We start from the raw sequence: 12,298 nt of genomic DNA on the forward strand, positions 1-12,298 counted from the left end.
CAAAGATCACACTGGATATCTACCCCCCCCCGCCCCCCGTTAAATCTGTATGAATCTAGAACAGTCTCCCAACCCCAGGGAGCCTTTTCTGGACATTGTCTTTATTATAGAAACTGTGCCCGTTGTTCTGTAGGCTCTGAAATCCTACCTTCCAAGATTATTTGATTATTTCCTTGTGTTCCTTCCAACCGGTTTCTCATTTTCTGTAAACTGCAGCGTAGACCTAAAGGCTTAAATCGTTTTCTATTAAATACGTGTGGCCCTCGTATTCAGCAGCTGGCAGAGGTCCACAAGGCCGGTCTGTCCTGCTGCCCGTCTGTCTGTGAAACCAGCACCTTCCTTGTGAGGTTCTGTTGGTTTGGAGACTCTTCTTCACTCTGGGAGCCTAGTGAGAAAACCTCCCTCTAGGTTCTCCGTGGACGTGGGAGCCCTTTTTCTGGCAAAACAGTCGATCTTCCAAATCCCCGGGTTCCGAATCCTCAGATTTGATCAACTGAAGGTTGAAAGCATTTAAAAAAAAAAAAATTGCATCTGTTTGGAACACGTATACACTGTTTTCTCCTCTACTCCCTAAATCGTATACTGTAACAACTATTTACATAGCATAGACATTGTATCCAGTATGATGGGTGAGATCATTTAAAGCAGATGGGAAGATAGGGGCAGGTTATGTGCAAATACAGTGGCCATTTAATATACGAGACTTGAGCAGCTGCAGATTTGGGTGTCCTTAAGGGTTCTGGAAGCCAGGCGCAGTGGCGCACGCCTGTCAACCCAGCAGCTCAGGAGGCTGAGGCAGGAGGATCTTGAGTTCAAAGCCAGCCTCAGTGACTTAGAGAGGCCCTAAGCAACTCAGTGAGACCCTGTCTCTAAATTAAATGTTTTTTTAAAGGAGTGGGGATGTGGCTCAGTGGTTAAGCACCTCTGGATTCAATTTTAGTACAAAGAAAGAGAGAGAGAGAGAGAGAGAGAGAGAGAGAGAGAGAGAGAGAGAGAGAGGGAGGGAGGAAGAGTTCTGGAAAGGATTCCCCTTTGATACCAATGTCTAAATTGATTGGCCCAGATTAACTGCAGACGAAGAGGTCAGGTCTGAGGACCATCGTCGTTGACCTCTGTCTCAAGATGCACCTGACCTGGATCTCTTCCTTGTCCCCGTCAGGGTTACTTCAGGGACACGGTGATGTACTACGGCTTCTACACCAATTCCACCATCCGGCACGGGAGCAGCAGGCTGGCCTACAACATGCAGCTGGCGTACCTCTTCACCATCGGGGCCTGCTTGGTCACCTGCTTCTTCAGCTTGCTCTTCAGGTACGGAGACGTCGCCTTTCCTGATGAGGCTGCCTGGAGTTTCAGGCCAAATCCAAGATGCTCCAAAACATTACCCCGGAGCCAGTTTCTCCACGATGTTGGATCTCTTGGTCCTGGGATGTAAAATAGGAGCTGGGCAGAGTTAGTTGTGTGCCTTTAAGGAAAAATAAAGATGGGGTGACCCAGATGACTCGGACATGAGGACACAGTGGACAGAGACGAGGTACATGTGGGAGACCACACAGGAAAAGGGTTCCAGCCGTGGGCACTGGCTGGTGGCCGGAGCAGGGCACCACAGACTGGGAGGCTTAAGAAGCAGCAGGAGTTTATTTTCTTACAGTTTCTGGAAGGTAGAAGTCCAAGATCAAGGGGTCAGCGGGATGGGTTTCTTCTAAGGTTATTTTCTTGGCTTGATATAGTTTGGAGCTTCCGTGTCCCTCACAGACCTGGGTATTAAAGGCTTGATCCCACCTTGATGTGATTGGCAGGTGGTGGAGACTTTAAGAGGTGGGGCCCGCCGGGAGGGTTCAGGTGGGTCCTTAAAGGGGATCCCTCGCATCTCTGTCTCCTTTTCACTTCCTGGTCACAAACTGGGAAGTTCTGCTCTGCTCTGCCCTCCTGCACAACCATAATGTGCAAAGCAACGGGGCCAACTCATCATGGACCAAAGCTCCCCAAAGTGTGAGCTAAAACAAACCTTTTTTCTTTGTAAGTTTTTTTTTTTTTTTAAATTTCAGGCGTGTGTTATAGTGATGGAAAGCTGACTAATACAGCTGTCTTCTCCCTGAGTGTTCAGTGGTCTTCCCTCTGTGTTCCTGTGTCCCCATCTTCATTTTTATTTTAATTTTCTTTGCAGTGCTGGGGATTGGAAGCAATTCAGCTCCTAATGACCTTAATACCAGCATGATAATTCTAACTAAAGTGCCATTTCATTCTGTTCTATTAAAGCAGAAAATGTTTCTGCAGTAGTTGTTACTAAGGGGTGCAGATTCAGCGCCTGTTACTCGCCAGGCCGGGTGCTGAGGACATCCTGGGTCTGGGACATCCCCACCATCTCAATGGCGCCCTCTAGTGCCTGCTGTTCCAAACCCTCTAGCGACTTGTGGTTGGCTACTAATCTCCAACCCAAAGGGAATGTGTTTAAGTCAAAGATCTTGAGATGGGCAGATTATCCTGGGTTATCCAGCTGGCCCCATGGACCCACAGGTTTTTGTGTGGTGCTGGGGATTGAACCCTGGGCCTTGTGCATGCAAGGCAAGCCCTCTACCAACTGAGCTATATCCTCAGCCCCTCAGAGTCCTTTTAAGAGGGAGACCAGAGGTCAGAGAGGGAAAGAGAGAGATGCTACTCCTCTTGCTTTGAGGAGGGACCTACAGCCAGAGAATGCAGATAGCCCCCCAAACCTGGAAAAGGCAAAGAAACAGGTTCTCCCCCAGATCCTCCTCCCAGGACCAGGGCCCTGGCAAAGTCTTGCTTTGTAGGACCGATTTTCTGACTTCTGACCTCCAGAAATGTTAAGGTCATAAACCCGCGTCATCTTAAGCTGTCTCGTTGGCAGTGATTTGTTATAGCAGCTGCAGGAAACGCATACCTCTCTCACCAGATCTCTGAGGTGGGCCCTGTCATTATCCCCATTTCGAGGTGTGAAAACTGACACTCGGAACAGTTCAAAGGACAAAGATTCCCCAGTGGGCGAGTTCAGATGGCAGGCAGGCCTCACTTTGTGTCTGTTGTCCCAGCGCTCCAGGACACTCTTCCAATGTCACCTTTCACCACTGATGATGGCGGGGTGTCCTTGGTCCCAGCCCTGTGCCCCCCGATGCCTGGTGGAGTGACCTGTGGGTGCTTTGGTTTCTGCTTTCTCCAGCATGGCCAAGTATTTCCGGAACAACTTCATCAACCCCCACATTTACTCCAGAGGGATCGCCAAACTTATCTTCTGCTGGGACTATACTGTCACGCACGAAAAAGCCGTGAAGCTGAAACAGAAGAGTCTGAGCACGGAGATAAGGGTGAGGCGTCTTTCCACAGGCGGTGTCCCCCCACCTCCTCCTCCGCAATGTCTGCTTTAGATCAAGCAATAATCAATGACTTTTTTTTAATTGCTCATGAGATTTGTTAAAAAAAAAAAAAGAATAGAAACACAAAATAGCCATAACACCTGGTTCTGGTGGTGATGTGGGGAGATGGACATTTCTGCATGACTCGGGGGCCTTCTGCCTGGTACAGCCCTCCTGGAGGCCACCTAGCCCTTTATGTTAAAGTGTTTGAAGGCATGGACTCCTGACCCTACAGCTCCAGGTTTAAAACTTTACCCCTGAGCAGTAGTTTTCAATCTAGAACATCTTCTCCCCTCAGAGGGATGTTTGGCAATGTCTGGAGACTTTTTTGGTGGCTACAATTGGGGACAGGCTACTGCTGGCATCCAGGGGGTAGAGACCAGGGAAGCTATTAAGCACTCTGTAGTGCAGAGGATGCCCCCCCCCCGAATTATCTGGCCCCAAATATTAATAGTGTGGAGATGGAGCAACCCTGGTGTAAAGAAATAAACTTATTAAAAAGAAATAGCAAAGCTGGGTGTGGTGGCCCATGCCTGTCATCCCTGCAGCTTGGAAGGCTGAGGCAGGAGGATCGTGAGCTTAAAGCCAGCCTCAGCAAAAGCAAGGCACTAAACAACTCAGTGAGACCCTGTCTCTAAATAAAATACAAAATAGGGCTGGGGACGTGGCTCAGTGGCCGAGTGCCCCTGAGTTGAATCCCCAATACCCCCCACCTCCCCAAAATAAAAACATACAAAAAAGAATTAACAAGCAGAATTCATCAGCAGGGGCTTTGACAAGAGGGTTGCAGGTGATGACTTCTTGCTCTGTGTGCGCACCCAGCCTCATTCGAGGAACACCTCTGTGACCTTCATGTGTTTCCCTCAAGGTCAAAGTCACCATCTGTTGCTTCCACCGGTTCCTCTAAGATGGAAACGGAGTTGGATGTGGGGATGGGGGTTCTTGGCTGTTTTGAGCTTCTCCCTGGGGCCTCCCACAATCCAGGTCCATCCCTGAGGATCTGGGCTGGGTGTGTCTCTTGGGGGGGGGGGCAGCGTGTCCCCGTCCCCCGACACACACACCAGCTGACAGCAGGAGGGTCCTGGGACTCAGCTGGCTTCCTGTGTTCCCAGGAGAACCTGTCAGAGATCCGACTGGAGAACACCAAGCTCACCTTCCACCAGCAGCTCACGCGCCTGTCTGCCCACGTGGCGGCCTGGCTGGTGTCCACTGGCATGGCCATCGCCTGCTGTGTCGCCGTCTATTACCTGGCCGAGTACAACTCCGAGGTAACCCGACGGGCGGGAAGGCCAGGGGCCCGGGCAGAGGAAGGGGTGGGAGGCTGGGGGGGACCTGAGGTCAGCGTCAGGAAACCAGGGTACAGTCGCCCAGTCCCCCGGCTCCGGCTCCCTGGCTCCCGGCCTCAGCTCTGCGCCCCAGCAGGGAGCAAAGGGTCTGGGCTGCTGTAGAGCTGGGGCCTCTGGCTGCGCACCCGGGATCCAGTGCTCATTTCTTCCTTCATTATCACCTCCCCGTGCCCGGCACCCTCAGTGATAACGGGATGCTATGACTTAGGCTCTGACCCTGGTCTCCTGGGTGGCCGTGGGGAAGGACGGGTTTTCTGTAGGTGCAGCTTTGTTCTCTGGGTAACGGGCTCCTTCTGTCCAGGTGCAGATCTCCACCTTTGGGCGCACTTTGCTCTGGTTACGTCACTTTCTTTAACGGCTTCCCACGGTTCTTGATATGAAGTCTAGGGCCGGGGATGGCTCGGTGGTAGAGCACTTGCAAAGCTTGCCTGAGACCCAGGGTTGGATCTGCAGCTCTTCAAAAAAAGGAAGGAAGGAAAGGGAGGGAGAGGTAAAGGGAAGAAAATACAAACCGATTCTCGGGGCAGGATTCGTAGATCTTTTATGACCTGACTTTTGCCTGTGCCCCACCACCCCCGTATCTAGTGCCAACCATGCGTAACGGTGCGTTCACAGATCCTTGAGTGTATTATGCTTCCTGTCACCTGGCAAACTTCCCCCCACCCCGACCTTAGCATGATTGTCACCTCCTCCGGGAAGCCTGCCCTCACCACCACCTGTACCCCCACTAGGCTGAGGAGAGCACCCCTGACTCTAAAGCCTTCCCCTCTGAACCTGAGAAGTGCAGCTTTGAGGCCCCCTGCTTGTGTGTCTGTTTCTCCCAGCACCTGGCCCCAGACCTAGGACATAATAGGGTCTCAACTAAATGGAGGAAACTGCAAAAGAGGCCAGAATAAAAAATGTGGGGTTGTGTCCATGCCCTGTTAAGGTCCGCTGTGAAGAGGGGAGGTTGGGTCACAGTCCTGGGGCCCCTGGCAACGCCCACCTAGGGTGCAAGCTGTGACCAGGCAGGTGTCGGTGGGAAGACTTCTGACTGTTTGGTCCTGAACAAAGGGGAGCAGCTTGCGGGAGAGAAGGCAGGAGTGAGGGAGTCCCAGGGCTTCAGCATCTGAAGTGGTGGCCGCCAATCATTGGTCACTCCAGTTCCTGGGAGTGTCCCCAGCTGTGTCCCAGGGCCCAGGCTTGGCCCTATTGGATCTCATTGAATCCTTGCGACGTCTCTGAGGTTATGTGAAACCTCGCGGCTGTACAATCGGGGAGGAGAGGCTCAGAGGTGCCGAGCGTCGGCTCCACCGGGGCAGCTGTTAGTGGGGAAGGCGGGCAGCGTTGGGACCCCGGGAGCCCGGGGCTCCAGAGACACTCCAGAAATGCACGGGGCGCCTGCGAACGGTCCCCAGCAGATGCAGGCTCAGACCTGAGGATGCTCAGAAGGGGATGCAAGGCGTCCCATGGATCCACAGGACTCTCTTATCCCAAGTCATGCAGAGAGGACAGCTGGCCGAGGGGCGGCCCAGGCCAGGGTGCGGGGTTCCCTTGAGGAAGGCCCTCTCTCCCGCTCACACAAGGGGGCTGCGTGGGCCTCCAGAGGCACCCCCTCCTCCTAGGCCAGTTCTCAAGAGCAGGTGATTCCTAGGGAAATGCACAAGATCACACAGAGAGGAAAAGAGAATTTCCGTCATGAGTGGTCCCCTCTTGCTGTGGTACCTGCACACGCAGGCTTTTGCCCCAACTGCGAGAGGCACATCCTCCATGTCCTGGGCGTCTTGACAAGAAGGCAGAATTCCATAATGGCTCTTGGAGCTTAGTCCCTGGGGCAGAAATGTCTGGGTTCGGGTCTTCCCTTTTCTTGCTGGTTGACCCTGGGCAAGTGTCTTTACCTCTCTGAGCCTCAGTATGCTTGGCACAGGGTAAGTACTAAATAATGGTAGCTTCATAGCTGAGCCCAGAGGAGCCCCTTTTGGGGTTTCCCCACCGTGCCCGTCTTCTAGGTGAGGCAGAGAGGGTCCAGCGCACAGTGGGCATCTTGGCTATCTCCTTACAGTTCCTGAAGACGCACCAGAACCCCGGAGCCGTGCTGTTACTACCCTTCCTTGTGTCCTGCATCAACCTAGCTGTGCCTCGCTTATACTCCATGCTCAGGCTTGTGGAGAGGTACGAGCTGCCCCGGCACGAGGTCTACATCCTCCTGATCCGGTAGGTGTGTCCGTGGCACCCAACGCCTGTGTCATTTCCAGGGAGCTGGAGGGGTTCGGCTCAAGTATCACAGTTGGGTCCTCCAGAAGGGAGGGATTTCAAGAGTGAAGTGTGTTTCTGTGGTGTGGGTTAAACAAACAAACAAACAAAAACTGGAAAAATATAGCTCAAAGTAACAGCTTACCTTTTCCAAAGGTTATAAGCCTGAGAATTAACATACATCTCAAGTATGACCTGTACAGATGGGCAGGCAGTGCACTGCACAAAGGTTTCAAACTGAGGAATTGTGTAGGGACTGGAATCATCCAGGGTCAGACTGTGAGTCCTGGTACTTACTGCATCAGCAGGGATGAGGATGTACATTTTTTATAATTCAGCCACCCAGAGGTGGGAGGGGTGATACATTTTGGTGATTCCAACTCAGGCACCCTATGTGCTAGAGGTGGCCCCAGCGTTTTGATAAACAAAGGCTTGTACTGTCCAAATCTTGCCCTGACACCTTCTTCCTGGCTGGTTCCCTGAATCGCTCCTGGTTATGGCAATAGGTCTGCACAAAGCAGTTCAAGTTTCTTTATGGATCACTTCCAGAGCACGTTCCTTACTGTGGCCTCTGAGGTCTGGCTCCTGACCAGCTCTTCAGCTTCATTTCCTACCTCTCTCCTTCTTGATCACCATCTCCTCCCCGCCGGACTCCTGGGTATTCACAAACACGCCAAACTCTGTGCCCACCCCTGGGCCTTTGCACGGGATGTCCTCTCTGTCCAGAACACTCTACCCACACATAGCTGCGTGGTCTGCTTCCTGACTCTGTTTGGACTTCTGCTCAAATGTCACCCTCTCAGAGATTTTCCCTGATGCCCCATTAAGTGGGTATAGAGGGGGACATATAGGGTTCACCGTCACCTCATAATCTTGCATATTAAGTGAGATGGGCATAAAATATAATTTTACCTGATGATGGAATTGTAAACATGGAGGGGGTGGTGCCTGTCACAGGACCTTTAGTTAGCACCCAGTGAGCCATGGGTGGACTTACTATTGCCAGAGGTGAAATCGGATAGTTTGGAGATGTGACAAATGAGAGTGTATCAATCAGAATACATTCGTTTATGCCCCAGTGACAAGAACAACACAACCCCAGATTTCAGTAGCTTGGAACATAAAGGCTTATTCTTGCCCAGGCTACATGTGCTCTGCGTGTGGCAGGGCGGCTGGTTCTGCTCCTGTCAATCACTGAGGGCCACCTGCTGAGAGGGCCGCCATCTTGAACATCGCTGATTGCCATTCCAAAGGGGAGACGTGGCTTCCGGGGATCTCAAAGGCAGCTATTGCTGTAGCCCAGAAGTGACACATAATGGTTCGGCTCACAATATACTCCCGGGAACTAGCCACATGATCTCACCCATGCACAGGAGGGCAGGGATGTCCATACTACCAGGTGCCCCAAAGGAAGTGTTGGCAAACAGCACAGGAGTCTGCCATGGAGGGAAATGATAGTTGTTTTCTCTTCTGTTATTTAGAAACATCTTTCTAAAAATATCCATCATTGGAATTCTTTGTTACTACTGGCTCAACATCGTGGCCCTGTCCGGTGAAGAGGTGAGATTTCCATGTTCTCCCTTCAGTTGGCTTTCTTGGTCTTTGATCTCAAGGGAGGACATAAGTCTCTCCAGAGCATCATGATCCTAGTTGACATTAATTTCTTCAGCTCTCTGTCATTCTTTGTCCCTGGGCTTCCACATAACATTGCTGTGTCCAGATGCAAACCAACTCACATGAACATGGTGCCCTCATCTTCTCACCCTAACCATCAAAGAAGTTCAAAATCAGCCCTCCAAGTTAGGCTGGTTAGAAGGATACCACATTATACTTCTATTCACCATTGATCCACCCACAGTTCATCCATCCATCCATCCATCCATCCATCCATCCATCCATCTATCCACCCATTCATCTATCATTTATCCACCCAAATCCATCCATCATCTATCCATCCATCTACCCCTGTATCCATCCATTCATTCATCCATGTGTCCATCCATCCGTTCATCTATCATTTATCCACCCAAATCCATTCATCCATTCATCCATGCATGCATCCATCTATCCATCTATCCATTCACCCATGTGTCCATCCATCCATCCATCCATGTGTCCATCCATCCATCCATCCATTCATCCATGTGTCCAGCCATCATCCTTCTATCCATGTATCCATCCATCCATCCATCATGTGTCCATCCATCCATCCATTCATGTATCATTTATCCACCCAAATCCATCCATCCATTCATCTATGTGTCCATCCAGCCTTCCTTCCATCCATCCATCCATCTATCCATTCATCCATATGTCCATCTATCCATCCATCCATCATCAATCCATCTATCTACCTGCGTATCCATTCATTCATTCATCTATGTGTCCGTCCATCCATCCATCCACCCATCCATCCATCCATCCATCCATCTATCCACGTGCCCATGCATTCATCCATCTGCCCATCCTTGAGCTGTGAACCCAGAACTTCCCTCTCCCACTTCAGCCAAACCTAAAAGCTCCTGGTCTTTCAGCTCCTACCGCTGACTCCCACATAGTTGACTAGTTTCACACACTAACTCAAGTTTCCTGTTTCCAGAGCTGCAGCAACAATTCAGTCAATCACAAGTCACTTTCTTAAGCAGGTGTTCACTGATGTTCTGTAGGTCACCAAGCCCAAGGAAGGGGAGCACTCTTAGCCGTCGATGTCTCCCACCTCCTGAAGAAACGATTATCCCTGACTGAGAAATGGGACCTGGAGGGGATTGGGGGGAGATGAAAGATTTTAAAAGGAGAGATCCTGAGAAGGAGGAGTTTGGTTTATGTGGAAAGCAGGACTTAATGGTGAGGGAGGGACCCAGAGAGAGAGAATGGACACCCCTGGAAACGAACCTGGCTGTGCTGATCGCAGACAGTGGGTCTGCCCTTCTGGGTACACAAGGACTCGGTCCAGCTGTGTCCCACGGAGCACATGGAGCAGGAATGGAGCAGAGGGGCTGAGCTGGGGCCATGTGCCCGCCCCCACCCCGACCCCTCTGTGTCTTACAGTGTTGGGAGACCCTGATTGGCCAGGAAATCTACCGGCTCCTCCTGATGGACTTCGTGTTCTCTTTAGCGGATTCCTTCCTGGGGGAGTTTCTGAGGAGGTGAGTATTTGCTGGTCATGAATACCTGTGCCTGTACCTGACTCCGTGCCTGAAGCCTGGGTCCTCCTTATGGATTTGGGAAATAGCTAGCATTCATTTAACAGCAGTAAACACTAACTAAATTTTTGTGGTTGTTTGGCGGGGACTGTAGCTCAGCGGTAGAGTATTTAGCTTGTGCAAGGCCCTGGGTTCTATCCCCAGAACAACAACAACAAAACAACAAAAACCACTTTTAGTTTAGAAGAGTTATTTGAATTGGGGAGTGCTGAGTTTATCTGGTTCATACAAAAGGTTTAATAAGCCAAAATGATATTAAAAAGATAATAGGTAGGATATGTTAACAATTCAGGTAACAAAATTCTCTAGAATTATTTAAAAATCGTTGTAGTAGTACCCCACTTGACTGCACTGTATTAATTCCACTTGCCCCTCAATTATTTTTTCAAACACGTGCTGATACTTGGAACTAAGGACTTCATCCTAACCTGGGGAGGGTCTCTGCATCTGATGGTCCTGGCCCCTGGGGAACCTTGTCAGGCGGGAGTGGGGGTTTGGGGACTGACCTCAGGACACTTTCACAGGATCATTGGGAAGCGGTTCATCACAAGCCTTGGCTTACAGGAATTTGACATTGCCAGGAATGTTCTAGAGCTGATCTATGCACAAACTCTGGTGTGGTAAGTCGGCTTGACCCTGACTGAGGGAGGACTTGGCGTTTCATGGGGGGGGGTCCCAAATTGTCCCTCCCCCCAGATAATTCGTTCATGTCAATGAATTTAATTTAGATTTAATTTATCCAGGACTTTGGTGTTTAGGAGGCCTGTTAGGGCACCCGCTGGCAATTTGGAAGCTTACAAACCCATTATTTCAATATGCAGGTTTCCTTCGTGCAAGGTAAAAGGTAGAGATAACAGTACCTGCCTCACAGGGCTTCAGAGAGGATTAAATGAGAAAATGCACATGCTCAGGGCTTAGTGAGCGCCTCACTCAGAAAGGTTTTATAAGTGGGGATACGATGACCACTGTTATTTATTTATTTGGGTGCCAGGGATAGAACTCAGGGGCACTCGACCACTGAGCCCCGTCCCCAGCTCTATTTTGGATCTTATTTACAGACAGGGTCTCACTGAGTTGCTTAAGGCCTCTCCAGAGGCTGCCTTTGAACTCGCAATCCTCCTGCCTGAGCCTCCCGAGGCTCCGGGATTACAGGCGTGCACCACCTCACCCTGCGACACTGTTATCTTTATGAGCACTCTTTAAAAAAAATTGTAAAAATTCATAGCAAGTATGATCACATGGTTGTGTGACCCATCTTCAGAACCTTCTCATCTGGCAAAACTGGAACAACTCTGTACCCAGTATCCGCCACTCCTTTCCTGCGCCTCCTAGCCCCTGGCAACCCCTGATCTACTTTCTGGTTCTGTGAATCTATGTTACACCATCAAAAAAAAAAAAAAAAAAAAAAAAAGTGGAGTCAAATAATATTGGTCTTTTTTGTGCCTGGCTTATTTCACAGCACCCTGAGCTCTAGGTGTGTCCACGGGTTGGATTTCCCTGCCAAAGCTGAACAACAGCTCATTGTGTGCAGAAGGCCACATTTTATTTATCCATTCATCGGTCCACCACCCGTGGTTGCCACCGATTGGCAATTGTGAATAGTGTCATTCTGAACACAAGTGTGTAGTTATCTCCTTGAGATCCTTTCCCCACTTCTTTTGCATATAGGCCAAGATGTGAAATTGCTGGATCCTGAGATACAGGCACTCCTGAGTTTTTTTGTTTTTTAACAAATAATGACACAGGGATATCATAATATAACTGGTTTCTTTTACTGCACAACTGGGGATGGAAGCCAGGGCCTCACACAGGCTAAGCAAGTGCTCTACCACTGAGTTACATCCCCAGCCCCTTTTATTGTTTTATTTTGGGACAGTGTCTCACTAAGTGGTGGAGGCTGGCCTCCCACTTGTGATCCTCCTGACCCAGTCTCCTGAGTCACTGGGATTATAAGCACGCACAATTGCACCCAGCCTAATGATGAATTTTAAAAGAAGATGATATAATAACAGAAAAGGGAATGCATGTTATGGCTGAAGGGAGATAAGGTGAGGAACGTGTCTTCCAAGCTTCACCCTTTTACACTCTCGCCTTGCCAATCTAATCTGGCTTCTTTTGGGGGCACATTGCCACATCATCTGATGTA

At 50.2% G+C, this 12,298-nt stretch overlaps 1 protein-coding gene across 6 annotated transcripts in view; it reads left to right on the plus strand.

Annotated features, from left to right (window-relative positions):
- Positions 1–12,298, plus strand: part of Tmc5 (transmembrane channel like 5) — a 63,519-nt gene that overhangs the window by 38,824 nt on the left and 12,397 nt on the right. For all 6 annotated transcript variants that reach the window (XM_048789581.1, XM_048789580.1, XM_048789579.1 and 3 more), the window contains 7 exons: positions 1,160–1,311; positions 3,179–3,323; positions 4,484–4,639; positions 6,759–6,910; positions 8,431–8,509; positions 9,998–10,095; positions 10,677–10,772. In XM_048789581.1, coding sequence (XP_048645538.1) covers positions 1,160–1,311; positions 3,179–3,323; positions 4,484–4,639; positions 6,759–6,910; positions 8,431–8,509; positions 9,998–10,095; positions 10,677–10,772 — 878 coding nt within the window. The remainder of the gene's footprint in view (positions 1–1,159; positions 1,312–3,178; positions 3,324–4,483; positions 4,640–6,758; positions 6,911–8,430; positions 8,510–9,997; positions 10,096–10,676; positions 10,773–12,298) is intronic.

Source organism: Marmota marmota, unplaced genomic scaffold, assembly GCF_001458135.2.
Source record: "Marmota marmota marmota unplaced genomic scaffold, marMar, whole genome shotgun sequence".
Lineage (NCBI taxonomy): Eukaryota > Metazoa > Chordata > Mammalia > Rodentia > Sciuridae > Marmota > Marmota marmota.